The sequence below is a fragment of the Pleurodeles waltl genome, chromosome 7, assembly GCF_031143425.1.
Source record: "Pleurodeles waltl isolate 20211129_DDA chromosome 7, aPleWal1.hap1.20221129, whole genome shotgun sequence".
NCBI lineage: Eukaryota > Metazoa > Chordata > Amphibia > Caudata > Salamandridae > Pleurodeles > Pleurodeles waltl.
This window is the reverse complement of record NC_090446.1, coordinates 1,103,129,937-1,103,153,808: the sequence shown is the minus strand read 5'-3', so window position 1 is coordinate 1,103,153,808 and position 23,872 is coordinate 1,103,129,937. Positions and strand designations below refer to the sequence as shown.

Below are 23,872 nucleotides of genomic sequence, written 5' to 3'. Positions count from 1 at the left end.
CTACGCATCACAACAGACGCCTGGGTATTGAATATTGTGAGACATGGTTACGCTCTCAGATTCACCAGTTCTCCACCATCTGTTCCACCCAAAACAGCCAACCGCCATCTCGAAGCTCTACAGTTAGAGGTCAATGTCCTATTGCAAAAAAGAGCCATAGAACCCGTTCCCATCAGCCAACAAGGGAAGGGGATTTATTCGAGATATTTCCTTGTACCGAAAAAAAGACAAACAAGAGTTTCGTCCCATCTTAGATCTGAGGACAGCAAACAAATGGATTCGCAAAGAAAAATTCAGGATGTTAGCCTTACACCAAATTTATCCACATCTACGTCAGGGTGACTGGCTATGTGCGATCGATCTTTGCAACGCTTACTTTCATATCCCAGTAACCAAGAAACATCGAAAATTCCTAAGGTTCACCGTCGGGAAACGCCATTACCAATTTGCGGTTCTACCTTTCGGCCTAAAATCAGCGCCAAGAACTTTTTCCAAATGCATGGCGGTAGTAGCCGCCCACTTGAGGAAACAGCGAATATTCGTCTACCCCTATCTAGACGATTGGCTCATAAAGGCCTCCAGTTGTCTCGAGACACAGCAACATTTCGAATGGACTCTACAACTGCTGCAAAAACTTGGTCTTCAAGTCAATCTCCTGAAATCTACAGCAACACCTGTTCAGAGGTTGCATTACTTAGGGGCCATTGTAGATACCAGGCTAGGAAAGGTGTTTCCTTCGGAGGAACGACGGTTATCGATTCTCCAGAAGTGCAAACAACTGCAGGAAAGACCTCAAGCCACTGCAAGAATAATAGCTTCTCTACTGGGCTCAATGGCGTCTTGTATCCATCTGGTTCCCAATGCTCGCCTCCATATGAGACCATTGCAGGAAAACCTGGAAGATCAGTGGTGTCAACTGAGGGACGATTGGGAGAACAAAGTCCTTCTTTCTCCTCACACCCTACAATCCCTCAAGTGGTGGTGTTTACCCAGCAATCTCTTGGTGGGGATTCCGTTCCAACAACGGCCCCCATCTCAAACCATCGTAACAGATGCGTCACTGATCGGATGGGGGGCGCACATGGAACATCTTCGAGTCCAAGGCGAGTGGTCACAGAGAGAGAGTCTCTATCACATCAACCTGCTGGAACTTCGCGCAGTCCACCTTGCGCTCAAAGCCTTCCTTCCCTCTCTGAGAACGGAAACTCTCCTTCTCCAGACAGACAACGTGGCCACTATGTACTACGTGAACAAACAAGGAGGCACCAGGTCCAGAATTTTATCCAGAGAGGCTCAGACAATCTGGCATTGGCTTCTAGCCAGGAACCTGTCACTAGTGGCAACTCACCTGCCCGGCATCCAGAATGTTCAAGCGGATGCCCTCAGTCGGGTAATGGACGAGAACCACGAATGGGTACTACACGACGACGTCGTTCATTCCATTTTCGCACTCTGGGGTACCCCCTCTACAGACCTATTCGCAACCCCAGAAAACAAAAAATGCCAAAACTTCGCCTCCAGATATTACCATCCAGGGACACTGGGGAATGCCCTGTGGATAAGCTGGTCAGGAGCATTTCTTTACGCCTTTCCACCGCTTCCCCTGATTCCGGCGGTCCTCCAGAAGCTGTCCAATGTTCAGACCAAAATGATCCTAATTGCTCCGGAGTGGCCACGCCAGTGGTGGTTCCCAGACCTTCTTCACCGGTCACTCAAACCACACATCAGGCTACCATATCGTCCGGACCTTCTCACGAAGTTCAGAGGGCAGATATCTCATCCCAACCCCTCATCGTTGAGTTTGGCAGCATGGCTCCTGAGCTAGTGCAATATGGACACTTGAACCTACCTCAGGACTGTATGGAAATTCTGAAGGAAGCAAAGCGCCCTTCCACACGATCAGCCTATGCAAGCAAGTGGAAGAGATTCTGCATTTGGTGTTTACACAACAACATTGACCCGGTTTCCTGTGGGGAACAATCTATCCTGCCATACTTGTTAAGTTTGGCAAAATCGGGCTTACAACTGTCGTCAATAAAAGTTCACTTGGCGGCGATAACGGCATACAGAAAGAGTCCTTCACAAACTTCCTTTTTTCGGATTCCGATTATTAAGGATTTCCTAGAAGGTTTAAAGAAGGTTTTTCCTCCCATTAGAAAGCCTTCTCCTCCATGGGAACTGAACGTTGTCTTATCACGTCTGATGCTGCCGCCATTCGAGCCGATACATAAGGCATCGCTGCAGCATCTCACATGGAAAGCTGCTTTTCTGGTGGCAATCACTTCAGCGCGTAGGGTCAGCGAAATCCAGGCCCTTTGCGCTCAGGAACCCTACACGGTTTTTCATTCTGCGAAAGTGGTAATGAGAACTCATCCAAAATTTTTACCTAAGGTAGTCTCCGACTTCCATGTGAACCAAACAATTTCATTACCGACTTTCTTTCAGAATCCAGCTACCCCTGCTGAGAGAACTCTGCACTCTCTGGATGTAAAGAGAGTCTTGAAATTTTACCTGGACAGGACAAAAAGCTTTCGAAAATCACAACAGCTTTTTATTAACTATGGCCCAATCAGAACAGGTTTGGGCACATCTAAACAATCGTTATCCAGATGGATTGTTTCATGTATAATGTTATGTTATCAGTTAGCAAACAAATCCCTTGGTGGTAGGCCAAAAGCCCACTCTACCAGAGGGAAAGCAGCTACTGTAGCCTTGATGAGAAATGTCCCTTTGGCAGAAATATGCAAGGCTGCCACTTGGAGGTCGGTCCATACCTTTACTAAGCATTACTGCCTTGATACAGACGCTAGGGCAGATGCTCAGGTTGGGCAGGCTTTGCTCAAGAATTTGTTTGCATGATTCATGTTTTTCTCAGTATTCTTATATCTACTCCACCGCGGTTATGGGGATGGGCTTGCTACTCTATTCAGTGCTTATGACTATACATGGAAATCCCCTACGAGAGAAGGAATGGTTTCTTACCTGTAACTCCAGTTCTCTCGTAGGGGTATTTCCATGATAGTCATAAGCAACCCTCCCTCCTCCCCGGTGGAGTTGACATAGAACATGAATATTATGGAGGTTGGTACTCCAACAAATGTTTTGTTTTTTCTTCATGTCAGGTTATTAGCCTCCAAAAAAGAACTGAGGCAACTGCCTTTTGCTGTGCATGATGGGAAACAGGAAGACTTTACTTTCTTAAAGGCACAGCTCTATTTTCATTCTGTATAATGGCAGCCTATGGGCTACACTGCCCTACATTGTTTTATTCTCATGAGAGGTGTAAATAAAATATGAGAATGTATTTATTTATGTATTTATAGAATAAATAGAGGTTTAAACGTGAAATTTACACTACAACTGTTTTTTCTTCTAACAATTTGGCCTGTGTAGCTGTTCACATAGGCTGCACATTGTTATTCTTAAGTGTTTTTCACAGACCTTTTTTGTCAAGGAGCTGATGATTGCACTTAAGAATATACTACACAACAGTGCTCCGGGGTCCCCGCAGGCGCGCGGAACTATTCAGTGCTTATGACTATCATGGAAATACCCCTACGAGAGAACTGGAGTTACAGGTAAGAAACCATTCCTTCTAGATGGTCTAGTAATAATTTTGCAGACTTTTTTACTGAAATATCTACCAGACTTATTGATATGTAATTTGCTGGACACCTGGCATCACTTTTTTTAAGAATGGGTTTTACAACTAACCCCCTCCAAGAGTCAGGGTATTTCCCAGTTGTAGCTCTCCATGTGAACAAGAGGGAAAAAATGTTCACTCACAAGTCACAATTGGATTTTATCATCACTGACCAAATATCCATGGAGGCTGCTTTACTCAGCCTAAGGGATGCTACTATGGATTTCATATTTTTACTGGAGAACCAAGTAGTCATCCGGTCAGATATGAAGCCCACCTGGTCTTTATGGTGTTCAATTGAAGACGAAGTGGGATGGATGTTTATTCTGTGTTTTAGCCTCATACCTTGATCTCCGTCAATGCAGTTCGGAAGCTTATTGGCCTCCGTAGCCTCCTAGTCTACCTGGTCAACTACTCTACGTGGCACATGCTGGCTCTGAAATATAATTTGAAGTTTCAGTGGGCCCTGGATCAAGGAAATCTGATAGACTCCAACCAGTGGAGGCTGGTGCAGATTCTTCTGGACAACTCCACTGCATGTGGCACTGCAGCAACCATGGCTTAGGGGGGGTCCTGTGCTAAGATTCTCTGTGCCTCTGCAGTTGACTTGAGCATCCGGTCATTTCTCTGATTGCAAGCCACCTGGCAGGATCCTTAAATGCCAGAATTATGGATCTCAGCAGGTGGAGCCTGGCGAATCACAAATGGAGTCTGTATCCTGGGGTGGAGCAGGTCTTTTTCTGACAGTGGGGAGAAGACTAACAATCTGTTTGCCACTTTTGAGAACATACAGTGTCAAAGGAGTTGCACATTGAAGTTTCCTTGTTGTTACTCGGAGTTGCATTCTGGCTGGTATAGTGCGCTGACTCAGAGACTTAGGCCCTCATTCTGACCTTGGCGGTCGGCGGAGAGGCGGCGGTCAGACCGCGAACAGACCGGCGGCCAGAAAAATGGCATTCTGACCGCGGCGGTCACCGCCGCGATCGACCACCACTTCCCCACTCCGACCGCCACGGCGGTCATGACCGCCGGGCTGGAGTTTGCGCACTCCGGCCCGGCGGTCGTCCCAAGACCGCCAACGGTATCATGACCCTGCCTACCGCCGCGGTTTTTGGCGGTCGGGAACCGCCATGCGAACCATGGCGGTAAGCACTATCGGGGCCAGGGAATTCCTTACCTGGCACTGATAGGGGTCTCCCCCACCCCCCACTACCCACCCGAGTCCTCCCCCCACACCCTCCACCCCCCTGCCACCCCCCAGAGGTGGTACGAACCCCCTCCCCACCCCCACCCCGACATGCACATACATGCACCCCGACATGCACACACCCCCAACATGCACATATACACACCCCCTACACACACATACACAACGGGGACACATACCCGCACACATACATGCAGACATGCGCACCTGCCGAACAGCACACATTACCCATAGACACAGCAGCACCCCCCGCCCGCATACACGCACTCACACACCCCCTCTACACACTCACACGCACACCCCCATGCACGCCCTCATCACACAACACCCCCCCTCCCCCTCCCCTCACGGACAGTCAACTTACCTTGTGCGTTGGTCCTCCGGGAGGCGACGGGAGCCATGGGGAGGTGACCGCCAACAGAACACCGCCAACAGAAGACCGCCACACAGATATGTGGGTCGTAATTCTGTGGGCGGTGTTCTGCTGGCGTGGCGGTGGAGGTTGACCAGTCTCCACTTTTCCGCCGACCGCCAGTGTGGCTGCTGGCGGTTTCCCGGCGGAACGCTCCCAGCGGTCGGAATGCGCACAGCGGCATACCGCCGCGGTCGGCGGTCTTCACCGCGGCGGTAACTCGGCGGTCTCACGAAAAGACCGCCAAGGTCAGAATGAGGGCCATAATCCCTATCTCTGCCTCTCCTTCCCAGAGTTCTAAAAAAGATAAGGCATGACCAGGCCCGGGTCACCCTAGTGGCTTTAGATTGGGGCAGAAGAATGTGATACCTGGAAATTCTGAGAACGCGCATCTGCCCTCTGATCAGGCTCTAGCATCAGGAGGATCTCATGTTGCAGCAGCAGGCTAGGGTGCTTCACCTGAGTCTGTGAAATTTACACCTACTTGCATGGGTGTTGAGTGGCAGAAACTGACTGTGTTTGATCTGCTGCCTGATAATGGTGAATGCCATCCACAAAATCGTTTATGCTGAGTGCTGATGAAAATTTGTGGGCCGGTGTGGTTGTTGCTGGACGGACCCCTTACATGCAAAATTTTGGGATAGCCTTTTGTTTGTTATATTTGTGGCGAGGAAGATCTTGCAGTGGCTACTTGCCAGACCTTTCAGTCTTTCTACTTGTCCTGAATCAGCCGTCTTTCTGTAAATCACCTGTTTGATATACACATTCCCTTTCAAACCATTTCTGATAACACAGTGGGACCTTGTCTTGTTCTGGACATTTTTAATGTGTATGCCCTTTGAGCCAATGCTGTTTCTCCTGGATACTCTAAATGCAGATTCCTCACTGGATCCCCCCCACCCCGCTGTGTAATGGTCTTTTGTTTGCATATTAAAAGGTTTCAAGATAGGAATTGGCACACTGGTCCCAACAATTGTTTCATGCTCTGCACTTGAGAGTGCGGACAGAGTCGCACAAGAATTGCCCAAGAATCTGACATTAGCAAAGGGGTGGTGCTTATAAGCAGCTTCAGTCACTTCCAGCTGGATACGGATCCAGTATGGAGCCACACTGCTCCAGGAGCAATGCTTTGGAAAATTCTGAGATACAATCTGGCACCTTTCCTTCAATCCTATCTCAGGGTGCCAAATCATGAAAATTGTGATCCCAGCAAAGACTAAGATTTTAATGACGGGTGTCCTGCCAAACTAAACAGCTTAAAACTGTGTGATGGAATTTGAATCCCTCAAGTCGAATCATTGAGATATTGGTAAACTGTTAAGAAAATTTACTCTGTAGGCAAACTAGATAAATAAAGACATGACGGGATACAACATTCACAAAATTAGAGAAACCATAAATAAGCCCAGAGGAAGCGTGTTATCACGTAATACTTCTTGGCTGCAGTTGTTGACAGTCCAATATTACACTCAAAATGAACTATAAGTAGGTATTTGAAATAAGAAACACTTGAAAATTTGAATAAAGATCAAGGAAGATTTGAAAGAACTGAATTTCTGTGAATATGTATATACATTCTAATTAAGAAATGGATATGAGCTTGTGACTCCCTCTGGCATTTCTTGGGCCCCATGAATCCACATGGGCCTCCAGTCCATTTACTCCCTGCTTGTCCTATCCTGGTGATGTCTGCCTCCTTGGGACTTGTTATTGAGCCTTCCAACTCCAGTACAGAATTATACTCCGGAACCACAGCCCATGCTTATACCCTGTGCCTCTACTATGTCTAGTCTATCAGCAGAAGCTCCTTTATCTTTTAGCTTCTGACACTGACCCTGTGCTAGAGCAGGATGCACCCTAAGATGATGATGATGGTTTGCTCCCATCTCATTACACTGCCGATGACTTATAACTTGTACCTTAATTTGTAGAACACCAATGGGCTTAACGCCTCTCATGAGGCAGAACTGTGGAAGAGAGTGCCTCCTTCCCAGTGGTTGTTCAAAAGTCAGCCATGGGTGCAAGGAGTACAGCTGCATTCCTATACGACTAAAAACAAATGTTGTGACCGAAAACCAACAGACATGTCTGCAACATATGAGCCCTTTGATTTACAATGTTAGCAGTGGGCTTGATTTATAACAGATCCTAAATAATATTTGGCTGTCATACAAAATATAGAATAGGACAAGTGCAGACAACCATGTAAGTGGGTGCTTCATCATTTGGCACCTTGCTGCTAAAAGGGTGCAACCAGAGCATGGAGGAATGCTAACAGATTGTCTGGAGTGCACCAAAAAATTATACATAAGTAAAGGTAAGTTTAAGTTAGTCCAAAGATTGTGATGAGGACCAAAAGGTTCTGTTTATTACAGTATTTTGGTGATGAGTAGGCAGAAGACTGTATTAGAGGAAGACAAAGCATGTGCAAAGAAGATATAACTGCTGAGAACGGTGAATTGTATGCAACCAGCAGGTGAAAGAAAGTGTGAAGATTGATGGTGGAGGTACAGGATGCAAAAGTATAGTCCAAGGTGAGGCACATGGGTGAAAATTCAGAAGGAGAAAACAAGCATTTTTTAGGTATTGTGCTACGATCCAGTGCTATCTTTTTACCACACCAGATACATGAACAAAAGATATGAAAATGTAGGTTGTATGCCTATATGCCATGTGATGGAAAGGTGATAAATACTGATATGGAAATCTGTAGGAGAAAGTCACCTGGGGGGAGGTGGAGCTCAGAGGTCTGTGGTGGAGGGCTTGCTCAAGTCTTCTAGAATACTAGAGCTCCAGTCCATTCATCTATCCCTGAAGGGTTTCTTGCCATCCATCATAGAGAGGCTGGCGCAGGTTCTCACTGACAACACTATCCATGTAGTACTGAATGAAGCAGGGCATATCCTGGCCTTGTCTCCTGTGCCATTTTTTGCACCTCTGGAGGTGGCTGAAGTTCCAAGGCATCTTGCTGGCACACCGCAGAGGGCAGTCTGAGCAGGTGTCTGGCATGAGTGGTAATTACATGCCAAGATGGCACGGGGCATTTTCAAACTGTGGAGAAAAAACCTTTCTATATCTTTTTGTCACAGTCGAAAGTGCGCCCACGGACAAGTTGGTGCTGAGGACTCTGACAGTTTTCATACCTACAGTTGTGACTCCATTCAGTGATGGACTATCCATCACTCTACCAGCTTTTTTTTTTTTTTTCCCCAATCACCCCTTGAAAGAGGATGAGAGGCTTCATTGATTGGACCGCAAAAAGGGTTTAAGCTTTTTTCATACATGTTAACAATGATCATCGAGTAGAAAATTTATTGTGGGGTTTTCTGAAGAAAAGGAAGGAAAGGCTGTGCAAGAGTGGACATTGGGGAGATGGACTGTGCTCTTCATTAAGATCTGCAATGTACTGGCCAAGGAGCCCATGAAGGTCTGAGAATTCCAAGTGCTCTATTTCTGGTAGTGTGGTCGAGCATCTTAGGCTTGTCAGTTTGTTGTTCATGCAGAGTCTATAAATGAGGAACATCTCAAAAAGGAATCAGAGTCCAAGTTATAAAAATAACTCAGATTATTATATATTTTAAGATACCAGGCTCATCGATATCAGGTAAGTACTTTCGGAGTTATGAATTTTACAATGAAACAATAAAAATGCACAAATAACGGTTTTGTGAGGTCAGACACACACTGCAAACAAGTATTTGTAGTTGGAGTTTGGGGGTGCTATTTGGGATTTAAGTTGCTAGGGGGCCAAGGTCCAAAAAACCACCAGCAGTTTTGTTTTAGCTGGCCTAGCGTATCTGGGTGCAGAGGTGCTGGATGGGTTGCTCCACGGCTAAAAGGCAATGGGCACCTGTGAACACAGGCTACAAGGGGAGCCTTGTGGACATGTGCAGCAGAGCCCACAGGGTTGTGAGGGTCCTTGGAGCAAGAGGGGCACAGTCGGTTAGTGTGAACCCAGGATGGGGGGGCTCAGGTGCAGAGGTGTTTGGCTGGCTGGTCACTTGTGTTGGAGGCTTTCGCGATTCTTGGGTTGACCTGCAGGGGGAAGAAAACATAGCAGCAGGGCCACTCTTGGTGTGGCCTCGGCAGGCCTGAGGTTCCCAGTTGGGTTGCTGCAGGTGCTCAGGTACTTAGGGTGTTGGTGCTGGGAGCCTCTTGGAGGTTTTTGTGTCTTCAAACTGTAGAGACAAACGGGACTTACTTCCTGGAACCACAGAAACCTCCTCTGGTGTGACGTTTCTTTGTGGGCCTGAAAGCCAGCAAAACGATGTACCAGACAGATGCAGTTGGTGCCTGCAGATGCAGGGGAATGTCTCTTCCGATCCTAAGAGTGATGCTAGATGGTTGAAAAAGTGCAGGACAGTCCTCCAAGTGGTTGAGATGATGCACAGCTTATGGATGTGTCAAGTTGGTGCAATTGTGGAGGCACCAGCAGCAAGGCAAGGTTTGGCGCCAAATCTGTTGTAAGTCCTCAGTTCTTGTGGTGTCTGCTCTTCTTTGTCCTTTTTCTGTTCTCAGGTAGTCACATGTGTTCTGGTTTCAAAGGGTTCCCTCAATACTGAAGGTAGGGGCGTTAAGGGAATTGTAGGGTTGTAGCCAATGGGCTACATACATCTGTGGTGACTACACCCCCTATATGACTACTTCCTGTGAGGAGTGGGCATACTCCTGAGCCAGAATTCCTAGTTTCACCAAAAACAAGATAGTAGGACCCTTCCTTGGCTGTGCACTTCCATTAGCCCACCTTAGGGTGTGACTAGCCTAGAAGTTTAACACGCCTCCTGAATATCGAATTTCTCGCCTACTCTAGTGCCAAGTGGGCTTCAGGACATGGAATGCCCTTCCCCAGGTCTGTGGAGAAGCTGGGGTCGCATATCAGAGGGGCAGGGGCTTTGAAGCCCCTGGCTCTGATATGCTCAATCTGTAGCCAGCCTTCTTAAGAAGTTGTGAATACATTCCCTCAGAGCAAGCATTATTTTTGGCTTCTGAGAGTGTGGGCTCGGTGGTGGCAAGAGGGACTGTACCAGTCAGCCAGCACACTAAGTGATTATTAGGGGTAATAGGAGACCTCTAAGATGCCCTCTGGGTTCACGTCTTCATAAATCTGATACTGGCTTCAGGATGGACTTACTAAGATGAAGTGTTTGATACCAAACATCAGAATTTTCAGGGAAGCCATCGTGTAGCTGAGTAACTCGTAATCACCAGTGCCCAGCACATGTTCTCAAAATTGCTTCCCTGATCACTTGAAATGTCTAGCAATGTAACAAGGCATTACAGAGAGACAGCTGCTCATGGAAAGGTGCCCTAAAATGTCATATAAGACACCCTCCCTTAGGGATTAAGGCCTGCTCCGGGGTGACTTACATGCAGTGTGAGTGGGCATTGCACACAGGGAGCGTGCAGTGTTTTGTTTTCGGAATGGTTTGCATCTTTTCGCACATCTTGCAATGACAGTCTGCATGCAGTTTATGTGTGGGTCCCTTTGGGTGGCATGATGCCTGCTGCAGCCCTTCGGGGCACTGTTTAGTACCCTAGGTACCAGGGGTACTATTTACTAGGGACTTACAGGGGTGCTAAAGTGCTTGCTATTTAGGTTACAATTGAACATTTTTCTTGTTATAAGGGAAAGGGCACTGGCACTGGGGTCTGGTTAGCAGGGACCCTGTGCACTAACAATCAACAACATCAGTATCAGTGAGCAAGAAATGAGGGTGACCATGTCAAAAAGTGGCACTTTCCTTCAGGTATCTACTGTTAGAAGCATCCAGCAGAAGAACAAGCTACATAGCTTGAGTAATGCTTTTGCTGGTGGATACTCTCTTCTATTCAGAGATTTCTCACTGCCCTCTCACCTTTTCATTCTGTGGTGTGACCGAAAAAGATCCCAAGTTAGTACTCACTAAATTATATCCAGCAATTGATCATGCCCTGCATCTCAGGATGTGGAAAAGGAAAAGACGTTTGTGCGCAGTAATAGCCCTTAAATTCTGCGCTGCTCCATCATTTACAGGTTGGTATAGAGCAGTGGTTCCCAACCTGTGGTCCAGTAACCCCTGGGGGTCCGTGACTGTTTAGAATATTAAATAACATTCATAGATTAAGTCCCCAGCTTTCAGCAATGACTCAGTCGGGGGTCCCTGGATTCCAATAATGATTCAGTGGGTGTCCCGGGGTTTCAGTATTGATAAAGTAGGGGCACACAGAAGTCAGAAGGTTGGGAACCACTGGTACAGTGCTAGCACAGAGCCGCACTATGCCACGTAGTGGCAAGCGGGAGCACAAAAGATACTTGGATGCAGTTTGGGCCCTAGAAGATATTCTAAGGTTAGAGATCTGTGGTTAGATTAAGTATCATCCACAAACAGTATTACCAAAGTTAAATAACTTGTTCATTTAGAGGTGTGCAGCAGAGAATTGTACAAATTAGTGCTTGAAAACACTTGCCTGTATGATGCAGCCTGGCCACGTTATGCATGACACCTACGGTAATACTCGTGGCTCTCATCTGTTTCATTGCATAGGTGTTTATGAACCCCAATTTTTTTTAATGACAATGTACTTTAGTGGTACAATTCTAGTCTGACTGTTCTAGCTTTAAGGTGTCTGCTGCTATTGGATATTGATTGAGCATCTCTAATCAGGCCCCCTTTTTTGTCTCTTTAGTGTAGCACAGTAAGCTATTTTGTTTTTCATGTTATTCTTTTTGTGGTTGACGTCACAGAAATGTGAATGACTGACTTATCTTCTGTCATCAATGTTTTTGACATATATTGTTCATTCTTGGGGTCTCCTCTGCTATCATCTTATGCTTTAAATTGTTCTCAGAAGTAAATGCCATTTCCAATGAAATCACTAGTGGTGAGTGTTGTTTTTAATAGCATGCCTTCTATTTTGTGACTAGCTGTGCAGGCCCTATCAGTTATTTTTTTTATATTCCTGCATTTAAGTCTGGTTAAACTTGCTAGTGCTGAATTAGAAAACTAAGCAAATAACAAGCTTTACCTCATCCTAGCGAACAGTGTGATTCATATTCAGAAAAATTTCTAGATGGTTGTCTGGACTCGTCTTATTGAGACATCACTCCTAGAACAACTGTTTCTGTTTTTTTTTCTTTTTTTCTAAAGCTTCCAGAATCCTCATTGGCCTGTCTCCTGATAGCATTCATTTTTAGAACTTGTTGATCAATAGCCCAGAACTGACTGCAGCTAAGATGGCGTACTTTGTTTAAATCTGTCCTTAGTAGCAATAATAAAAACTGCTGTATTGAAGAATGACACATTTGAACCATGTTTCATCCAGGGAAGCAGTTACACATTGCCTTGATAATACCCAGAATCTCATCAGTTCTTTATTTTTTTTAGTTTAAATCGGATATTTCGTGATTATGTAACCCCTCGAGTTTTGGCATTATTTTTTGTTGAAACAACATTTATTCTCATGATTAATTTGTGTTTGCATCGCAAACTGACATAAATGAATATTTGTAGGGTTCTTTTATTTTTAAACCTACCTTCCCAGTTTTCCAAGGATAACCTTGTTATCCAAAAAAATCCCTTTTTTCTACTTTTCGTTCATTCAACATTTCACCTGATTGAGTTTCCATATGTTTACTTGAGCTATTCCCCCTCTTCTGGTGATTAAATGCCACTTAACTTACTTGAGAGACGTTTTTCTTTTCAATCTGGGTTTTGATGAATATGAAACATCTACACCTCTTACTTCCATGTGAATATATTATGTGCTTTCTTGGCCATCAATTACTAGGTGTCAAATTTTAAAGATCAATCTGTGCTTAATTGTATGAAACTATGCTTTTTGCAAGTTGTCGTTCCACTTTTTGCCCTCATTTGTAGCACTAGCTGCTGGTTTGTGACTCTGGTAGTGCACTGTGTCCCTGCTAACCAGGCCTCAGTGCCAGTGCTCTTTCCCTAAAACAAGGTTAATTCTCAGTTGTATTCCAGTTGGCAAGTTCTTTAGTGCCTATATAAGTCCCTAGTAAATGCTATACCTGGTATCCAAGGCATGGTTAGTAAAGAGAGTCCCTAAGAACTGCAGCATGTATTATGCCACCCAAAGGGACCCACATCCAAATAACATGCAGACTGCCATCACACAGCGCACAGCCAAGGAAGGGTTACACCATCTTGTTTTTGGTGAATTTAGGAACTCTGGGTCAGGATTATGCCTACTCTTCACAGGAAGTGGTCACATAGGGGGTTTAATCACCCCAGGGGTAAGTAGCCCATTGGCTACAATGTTGCACTCCCCTAAATGTAGTACTTAGTGGTCCTCATGACACCAGGAATCCAGATTTGTCTACCTGTGAAAAGCAGAAAGACAAAGGAGAACAGTCAGCTTGAGAACTGAGGACTTATACAGGACTTGGAGCCAAACGCTGCGTTGCTGCTGGAACCTCGACTGTTGCACCGATCTACCTCGTCCAAAAAGCTGTGCATCCTTTCAAACCCTTGGAGGAACACCCAGTGCCTCACCAACCAGCTGGCAACTCCCTTGGGGTTGAGGAGCCATCCACCTGCATCTGCAGTCACCAACTGCATCTGTCCATACACCGTTTAGCTGGCCATGGGTAAAACCGACCTGTGCGATGTGGGACTTCAGGACTGAGGAGGCTGCATCAAGAGTGTCCCTGCTGTCTTGTTTTCTTCTCCTCTGCAGGTCAACCCAAGAACGGCGAGATCCTCCAAGGCAGAGGACCAGCTGGACAAACACCACTGCACCTGAGCTCCATAGCCCGGATTCACAGTAACCGACTGTGCCCCCTTGCTCCCAAGACCCTCACAAGATGTAAATGTTTTTGCTTCAAAACAAAATCATTACCACATTTGAGGCCTATTCCTCAAAAACTTTCATTGATGCATTTTACTGTGTTTCTTTAAACACAGTATTACCAAAAAGTACTTACCTACTTCTGATGAGTTTAGTGTCTAAAATAATGTTTAATAAAAAGTTTTTTCTATCAATTTGTCTCTGATTTATTTTTTTCTTGAGTGTTTGTTCTGTTGGACTTGGCCCTTTTTGCATGGTTATCCCCAATTTTTTTGCCACCTTCCTCCTATTTTTTATGACCTGTTTTTGTTGGCTTTAGGTCTCTGGACACTTTTCTACTGCTCACCAGAGCTACAGTACATATGCTTTCTGAATTAAATCTATTGGTGATTGGTTTCTACATCTTTAGCAGATTTGATTTACTAGTAAGTCCCTAGTTTAGTGCACCAGGTGGGTCCAGGACCTGTAAATCAAAAAGCTACTAGTTGGGCCCGCAGCACTGATTGTGCCACCCACATAGGTAGCCCTGCAAACGTGCCTCAGGACTGCAATTACAGTGCTGTGTGTGTAGCTTTAAACTGCCATGTCGGCCTGGCAAGTGCACGCACTTGCCAGGCCCTATTTTATTACCTGTAAGTCACCCCTGACGTAGGCCTACAGCAGCCCTATGGTGCAGTGTATTTAAAAGGTAGGACATGTACTGGTGTCTTTTACAGGTCCTGATAGTGAAATACTACTAAATACGTTTTCCACCATTGTGAAACCTATCTCTTCCTTAGGGTAACACGGAGTTTGCCTTGAAATATCTATTAAGTGTAATTTCCTTTTGGGCGCAGATAGAGAAGTGGAGTTTAGAGTCTCTGAACTCACAATTTAAAAATACATCTTTTGGTGAAGTTATTTTTAAATTGTAAGTTTTAAAATGCCACTTTTAGAAAGTGGGCTTTTTCTTGCTTACCCATTCTGTGCTTCTCCCTGTCTGCTGAATTCATGTCTGGGTTAGAATGACAATTGGGTTGTTTGTGCATTCTCTTTAGACAGTCACACAAAGTTAGTTGACGTATGCCCTGCATATACTGGTGGCCAAGCTGATGGGCCTTCCTGAGCTAAAGTGGTAGGAAGGGCTGACACTTGCACCTGAATAGGGATGTGCCTGTCCTCACACAAAGCAGTCTCCTACCCCCGGAGTAAGTATGGGTCCAGATTAGGGAAAGGCAGGGACTTGTGCACTACAAATATTTCTGTTTGAAGTTTGCCTACTTCAAAGACAGAAATGGGTATAAGTACTGGACCTTTGACACCACATAGTTAGAACACTTCTGGACCGAGGTCATTCTGCGAGAAAGAAGAGCTGGATGCTGTAGGAGGAACTACCACTCTGCCTGTTGCTTAGTTGTCCTGGCCCACTGCTTCTGTCCTGGGAGTGAAAGGACTGGAGTTTACTTTCTGCATTCTGCTTTCCAAGATTCTCCAAGGGTTTGAACTGAACTTGCCTCCTCTTAAGAAGTCTCAGGGCCATCAAAGACTTCACCTGCCAGCACCTGGGCTCTCTGGCTGAGAATCCTTACTTACACAGTAGTACCAGATTGAGTTCCTGGGCCCTTGGAAGTGATCTCTAGTCGAACCAAGAAGAAACTAAGTACATCGAGTCCAGGGTGACTTCGGAACCCGCGCCGCTCTCCGATTCTGCGCTGCTGCCTGCACTGGAGCCATGGTCTCTGCTGAGTGCAACAACCTTGACCTGGAACACAGGCCCAACACCACAGCAGCACCTCTGAAGACCCACCACAGCATGAGTCTCGAGTGCCGTGTCACCGATGTTCTTGACACCTGACTCTGCTGCAGCACCTGTGGCCCCCTGGTGTCACGGCGACACATCAAAGTCAACGCCTCGCATCTTGACCTGCTGGATTCATCGACCCCACATAGTCATAAGGAACCAACACCTCCTAATCGATGCTGCATCACCTCCCTTGCGCCCGTAAGGAACCGATTCCTCACCTCTTGTGCCTAGCAGTAAGAAACTAATGCCTCACCTTCCCCATAGCAGTAATCTTTCGTCACACAGCTCCAGTGACGCCTCACCTCCACAACTCTTTGCAGTGTTTTTGTTTCCTCATCATTTTCTAAGGTACTGAACCCGTGGTCTGTGCGACTCCATCGCGAGTGGCATCGGACTGTTGGAAGCAACTCAGTCAAGACGCCGTGATAGCCCTAGTTGGAGCTAATGTGTTTTAAGCGCTATACTAAGATTTAATCTTTGAAAAGTCGTATATTTACTTGTGTTTGTTGGATTTTTGTTATTTTGGTCTTGTTTTACTCAAATATTGTCCATTGTTCTAATCTGGTGTGGAGTACTTTTGTGGTGTTTTCACTGTGCTACTGTGTCTGTGTGTGTAGAAAAAAGTTTATACATTGCCTCTGAGATGAGCCAGACTGCTCATGCCAAGCTAGAGGATGAGTAGGGGTTATTTTAGCTGTGTGCTCCCTTACCCTGACTAGAGGGAGGGTCCCTATTTGGACAGCGTGCACTGATGTCTAGAGACCCCATTTGTAACATGTTCCATTTATTGACTCTGAGTGCAACAAATGCCAAACACTTCCTCTGATAAGCCTAATCTACCCGACCACACTACCACTCAAAGAGCACTTTGTGGGATTATTAAAGAAAGCCCTGCAAAACAAAATGGGGGTCATCTGGACTTATTGGGTTGTTTGCCCTTATATTGGCCCACTACATAAAAAGCCAGCTTCCTGCGTTAATCTACCTTGGTGACGGAATAATCAGTCTCATCAATATTTATGAAATTTCACAATACATGTGCACTAGTTCAAGTCCCTCAGAATGAAGGAAAAACTAAAATAAAATGTTGTGCACAAATGTTTTGCTTTAATTTACAGCTAGGGTTCAAAATGCATATGAAACATAATCTCTTTAAAGTAGCAATAGAAAAGCTTTGTTTGCTGAAAATAAATTGTAGAGCATTTGAGCTTGATATACATTTATCTGATAGAGACTTATAGTTGCGGATTCCTTACCTTTGTATTTCCCCAAGGTGTCAGACTGTATCCGGAGAATTTATCATGAGCAGTACCCCTGCGTGCCTTGAGGTGGTGTTGATTGGCTCCACGTCCATCAGCGGCATCAGCGCCGGATATGACCTTGTAATTTCTATATAGGCTTTACCCCGGCCCGCTGATGTCAGTTCTTTTCTTTCTGCACCAGCTAGCCCTGATCTAAAGAGAGCTATCCTTCAGTCATTTTTTGAATGGCTTTTCTTTTTCATTTCGAGGTAGACCGGGTTCAAGCCCTGAGCTTCCTGTCATTGGACTATGTCTGTGATGGATCCTCACCTCGTGTGTCTTTGGTGCCCGGAGTGTGACCACGACCCAAAGTTGAAGTCTGAGTATAAGGCCATGCATCCAGAGGCTTTGAGGGAGCGGTCCCTGAAGCTGATGACAGTCCGACGTTTGACTCAGCGCAAGTTGAGATCTCGGTCGAGTGGAAGGTCCCAGGATCGGTGGAGGAGTCCTCCATCGTTGTGATCCCATTCCAAGTCCTCTGGTGATCGGGTAAGTCAAAGCACAAGAAGAAGTCTAAGAAGTCAAAGCGTTCTTCTACATCTCCAAGTCTGTCAGCTGACGACATGAGGGAGCTTCGACATTCTGCGCCTTGCTCCGCAGAGCCTGTGCCTGGGCTGACGCTGACACAGAGTCAGATGGGTGCCGTACGACAACTACTCTGACCCTGAAGGAGCCTTGCCCCCTATGCCTGATCCTAAACCCCTTTCTTATGGGCTGAGTTACAGTGCGGAATGGGAGGAATCTCCGGACCCCAAGAACGTGGACTGGTGTACAGACTTGGGTGGAGCCAGCATACTGGATACTTCTCCAGACACTGGCATGCTTTCTCCCTCTAACATGGCACCCGAGGAGGGAGCTTCCTTGTCTACGTTTGTGAGAAGAGCAGCTGAGGGCCTGGATCTTGTGTTGCCATTGGTGGCCATCAGATCTAACCTCCTGACAGAGGTGCTTCAACTTGGAGCTTCCTCCTCAGAACGCATACTCCCATTTAATGAGGCCTTCACGGATGTCCTTCTTGGGTACCTGGTCCAAACCCAGCAGAGAGGCTCCTGTGAGCAGGACAATTGCCTGCCGCCATTGTCTCACCCCAGGGAACCCAAGTTTTCTGACAAAACACTCCACCCCTGAGAGTTTGGTTATCCACTTCTCCATTTCCCATGGTGCATTCACTTCCAGGCCCCTGTATAGGGAATCCAAAAGGCTGGATACATATGGGATAAAAAAAAAATTCCACCTGCCTTATATTGCGGTCTGTGAACACTTCATGCCTTTGGGCCATTATTCCCACACACTGTGGGATGCAGTTGCACAAGTGCTGCCACAGTACCTGGAGGGGGCCTGGGCTGTACTCTTTCAGGCTGTTGCTGATGGGAGAGACACAGCACAGTTCACTATCCATTGCACTGGACATGACCGACTCGCTAGGAATAGCGGTTTTATCGACAGTGTCCCTGAGGCGCCATATCTGACTGAGGACATCTGGCTTTTCAGGAGATGTCCAAGATACTTTGATGGGCTTGCCCTTTCAAGGCAGACTCATCGCTTGATCGCTAAAAGGATTCTTCAGTTACGTCCGGTCCTTGGGCCTCGTGGTAGCCCCTTGTCCCTCTGTGTGCCTTTTCCCCTTTCGTGGTTATGGGAGTGGCCTCCAGCCGCTCCCATTTCTGGCCAGCCACTGTGCTGCCCATGCTCCCCAGCCTCTGCGTAACTGAGGCCGTGGGATCCACGACCTCCTGGATCAGGGAGTCAGTGTTCTGACCAGTCTGCCACCCCATCTCTGCAGCAGCCTCTAAGCCTTCCTAGTCTGACCCCCCCCCCTCCCCCACCTTTGGTCTGTTGGAGGCAGGATCCGCCATCACCTGCTTCACTGACAATCCATCATGTCAGACAGGTGGGTTTTGCAGATAGTCAGAAACGGTTACTTTCTCCCCTTCAAAATTACCTCTCCATCCATGCCACCATCCTACAATTGAATGACAGAGGATCACTTGTTTCTTCTCTGCGAGGAAGTTCAAGATCGCTTGGCCAAAGGAGCCATAGAGAGGGTTCCTGTGCCAGAAATAGGTCATGTGTGCTGTTCCTGCAACTTTCTGGACAAGGACCTCTGCCTTATCCTATACCTTTGGTCCCAGAATATCTTCCTCAAGAAGGAGAAGTTCAAAATGCTTACTCTGGCTCAGGTTCTATCTGCCCAGGATCCCTGAGAGTAGATGGTAGTGCTGGACTTGCAGGACGCTTATTTCCATAATCCTGTCCTCACAATTTACTCACGGTTCACGGTGTATCACATGCACTTTCAGTACACTGTACTCCCCTTTGGCCTTAAAGCGCCCCATGGGTAGTCACCAAGGTGATGACGGTGGACGCAGCTTATCTGCGCAGATCAGGGGTTTCAGTCTTCTCCCACCTTGACAACTGTTTGTTGAAGGCAGGCTCATCCCACGCTGTCATCTCCCAACTCCAGACTACGGCGGAACGCCTGCATTCACTGGGGTTCACTATAAACATGCCAAAGTCACACCTGACTCCCTTTCAGATGCTCCCTTTCATTAGAGCTGTACTGGACAGGGTGCAGTTTCGAGGCTTAGCTTCTCAATCAGCGAGTCCGATACCAGGCTATGATACCAATGTTTCAGGCTTTCTCCTGGATTTTGGTGAGAATGACAATGAGGCTGCTGGGCCTCATGGCCTCCCGTATCCTGCTGGTGAAACATGTCAGATTGCATATGCAGGCTCTGCAGTGGGACCTGAAGTTCCAGTGGGTGCAGCCTCAGGAGAATATCTCCGAAAAGGTCCGGATCTCAGAGGGAACTGCACAAGATCGGCAGTGGTGGTTAACGGACCGCAATTGGGCCCTCGGCAGATCCCTGCCTCATCCCCAACTAGATCTGATAATCGTGAGAGATGTGTCACTCCTGGAATGGGGCGGCCATCTGGGAGCGGTGGAGATCAGAGGCATCTGATCTCTGTCGGAATCCGGACTCCACATTAACCTTTTGGACCTCTGTGCGATCTGGCTAGCATTGAAGTAATTTCTTCCCTCTTTCAAGGGAAAAATGGTGTAGATGTTCACAAAAAAGACCACCACCATATGGTACTGCAACAAGCAGGGTGGGGTGGTGTTATGGACGTGGCTGGAACAGCAGGGCATATCCCTGGTGGTTCAGCATCTGGTGGGATCTCTGAACGCCAGAGCAGACCAGCTCATACAAAAATGTCTAGAAGATCACAAATAGCATCTCTATCCAGAGGTGGCGCAAGATCTCTTTCAGCAGTGGGTAGAGCCTTGGTTAGATCTGTTTGCTTCTGCAGAGAACACGCAGTATTAGCAGTTTTGCATGTTGGGAGTTTCCAAGGTGGCAATCTCTCAAAGATGCTTTTCATCTCAAGTAGGACTCAGGCCTCCTGTACGCCTTTCAGCTATACAACTTCTGCCCAGAGTTCCCAATATGCTCAAGAATGACTGGGCCCAAGTAATCCTTGTGGCTCCTGACTGCGCCTGGAGAGTCTGGTATCACAAGCATGTCTATGATCCTCCGATCAAACTGCTCCTTCACGTGGATCTTCTGTTGCAGAAGCAGGGTAGGTTTCTGCACCCAAACCTGTCCATTCTCCACCTTCTTGCATTGAGACTGAGCGACGACAGTTGACAGCATTTGACCTTCCTCCTGAAGTCTTTAATGTTATCTTGACAGCCAGACATCCTTCCATGAAAAACAGTATAGGCCTGTCATCGGAAGAAATTTGTGGCATGGTGCACAGACAAGTCTGTTGACCCCCTTTCTGTCCCTCTCTCTGAGGTCCTGTTTGTCCTTTCCCTGTCCCAGTAGGGCTCTGCTTTGGGCACTCTTAAAGGTTACTTGCTATTCCTGATTTTTTTGAGGTTGCTTGACCAGCCTTCTTTGTCTAAGTGTCCTATTGTACATGGACGTAGAGTCCTCGAATGCCTCAAACATCTTTTTCCTCTATCCCCATTCATTATGCCCCTATGGGATCTGAATTTGGTTTTGACATTTCTGAAGTGTGCCCTTTTTGAGTCTCTCTCCACAATTGTCCTTTCAGACTTCTCACTTTGAAAACAGCTTTCCATGTGGCCATTATATCTGCCCGCAGGAGGAGTGAGCTGCAGACATTGTCATCTAAGCCGCCCTACCATTCCATCTAACCTTACAAAGTGGTGCTTCTCACTAGGGTCTCTTTTTTTGCCAGAAGTGGTTACGCCCTTTTATGTAGGCCAATCCATCACCTTGCCTACTGTTTATGCACCCCCACTCCTTCAAAGGAAAAGAAGAGACTCCACCTCCTGGATCAAAAAAAGAGCATTGGCATTCTACCTTGACAGTACTAAGGAGTTCTGTGTGGATGATCAACTCTGTTGGTTATGTGGGTGCGAAGAAAGGTCGGACAGTGCAGAAGTGGACCATTGCCAGATGGGTTGTACTCTGTATTAAGATCTGCTACACACTGGCCAAAAAGCAACCACGAGAAGGTTTGCATGCTAGTTCTACCTGAGCTACAGCTGCAACCACTGCGTTAGCACATGGAGTACAAGTCTTTGACATTTTTCTGATAACAACGTGGGCATCTCTGCACACGTTTACTAAACACTAATGCCTGGCAGTCAGGTCTGTAGGGACGGGTACTTTGCCTGTTCGGTCCTGCAGGAGCTTTCTACTATGATCTTGGTTCTCAGACCCACCTCTGTGGATGGTACTGCTTGGGTGTCTATTTAAAAGTAAGGAACCTGCAACTAGGAGTCTCTATCAGATGAACAAGTTACTTCAGTAACACTGCATCTGCTAGAGACAGTAAATAGTTGCAGATTCCTGTTTGATCCTCCCAACCGTCATGCTGTGCAAACAGATTTCTAGGGGCAGGGAATCCCCTTTTAGGGACTTAGTTTTTACTCACCAGTAGTCAATGTCGTTCATGGCTCTTCGCTTCTGGTGCAAAAAAGAACAGATGATGGACGGAATGCAGAGCAAATCAAACATTCACCCCCAGTCACAAAGATCTGAGTTTAATCCATCATTTTTTTGCTCACCACGCCACCCCAGTTTGGACCTAGCCATATGCAAATCAGTCTTGACCCTGTTCCTCATGGGAACAGTCCAGTCCGAACTGCCAAGCCAGGTCCTCCCTGGACCGGAAACAAGCATCCTAGGACCGGTTTCAGAGTATCACCCTTCATCAGCTAGGCTAGCTTGAATCCAGTGGCGCAGTGATCAAAGTTGTGAAAAGAAACCGACGTCAGCACAGCTGGGTGGCACCTTTATAGGAACTGCAGTGTCATAACTGGCAAGTCCAATGGCAATGCAGAGCTGTTCAACGCAAACTAATAGCGCACAGGGATACTGCTCACGAAAATTGTCTGGATTCAGTCTGACGCCTGGATGAAATTCAAAAGTGAGAAATCTGCAACTGGATATTGTCTCTACCGGATAAGGCGTTACCGAAGGTTAATAACTTGTTCTTTACATTTTGTTGTGAGAAGGGCTTTTGTTTATTAAGTTATTGGGACTTATTTAGATTTGGATAAGGTCATCTGCCAGAATTTGGCACATGTCCTGCTCATCCTATTTAGAGTGTACATTAGGTACACAGTCTAAATAGGGCGAGCAGGACATCTGCTTAACTCTAACTCCCATAGAATTCTAATGTTTCTCTATAATTTGCTTTTTAATTTTTATTCTATTTTCTTGTTTTACAGTCATGTGAAAGGAATAGTATTAGTTGCTCTAGCAGATGGGACATTAGCAATCTTTCATAGAGGAGTTGGTAAGTATTTTTACCTAAACCCCTTGAACATACTGTTTGCCTATTTCGCTATAGCATCCGTATAAATTGCTGAACCCTATATTTTTCTTTTGTTACCCATTCCTTTGCTGCTCAGCAAATACTTACACTGCAAGAATGTGTTTTACTCTTTATATTTTGTCTGTTTCTCCATCTCTTTCTTTTTTTTAATCATTATCAGTTTTCAGACGAGCTTCATTTGGTGTAAGATAGATAGCCTGTAGGAGCAGAGGACTTAGGAATCTCAGCAAAGAGTCAACTTGAAATAAAATCATTTGCTTGCACAATAGCAACAGTAGAATGCAAGGCAACCTAGAAAGAAAGGCATAGTAAAAGAATTTGCAAGACAGTTTTCTCAATACTTGATCAGCCAGTGACATCTTCAAATTGGATATGGGTAGTGGAGTGTGTTTACAGCCAGTAGCACCCCTTTCTGTGTGAGAGGTGTAGAAATGGACCATATCCAAGCCTTTGTGAGACAGTCTGCTAAATGTCACAACGTGAATTGGGGGAAAAAGGGATGGTGTATGAGGGATTTTGAGGAGGGGAGCAAATAACTAACGAATGGTATTTAGTTAAGACCACAGCACTCCAGCAAAAAGTATATCGAACATAATTGGTAATATTCCAAATCTATAGTAGTTTTAGATCAGTCTTTGAAGAAAACAAAATGAAAATCTTCTCTCATTGTAACCTCCTTGTTCACGTCAATAAAAGTCCTTTAGGACTTTGTTCATTCACATAAGGCCATTGGCAATAACTTTTCGTAGTCAATCCATACACTAACAGCCCGCTGTCAATCCATATAATAACAGCCAACACATGTTTCGTCACAAAATTGCTTTTTCAAGGCTGCGAAAAGATGAATATATATGCTTACAGAAGAACAAAGTTGAAATGTGAGGACATGACATAGCCCAAAGCACAGTTATCAAACATA

General features: G+C 46.1%; 1 protein-coding gene across 2 annotated transcripts in view; it reads left to right on the top strand.

Moving 5' to 3' along the window:
* Positions 1-23,872, top strand: part of SPAG9 (sperm associated antigen 9) — a 1,094,694-nt gene that overhangs the window by 728,231 nt on the left and 342,591 nt on the right. For both annotated transcript variants that reach the window (XM_069200034.1, XM_069200033.1), the window contains exon 23: positions 22,847-22,914. In XM_069200034.1, coding sequence (XP_069056135.1) covers positions 22,847-22,914 — 68 coding nt within the window. The remainder of the gene's footprint in view (positions 1-22,846; positions 22,915-23,872) is intronic.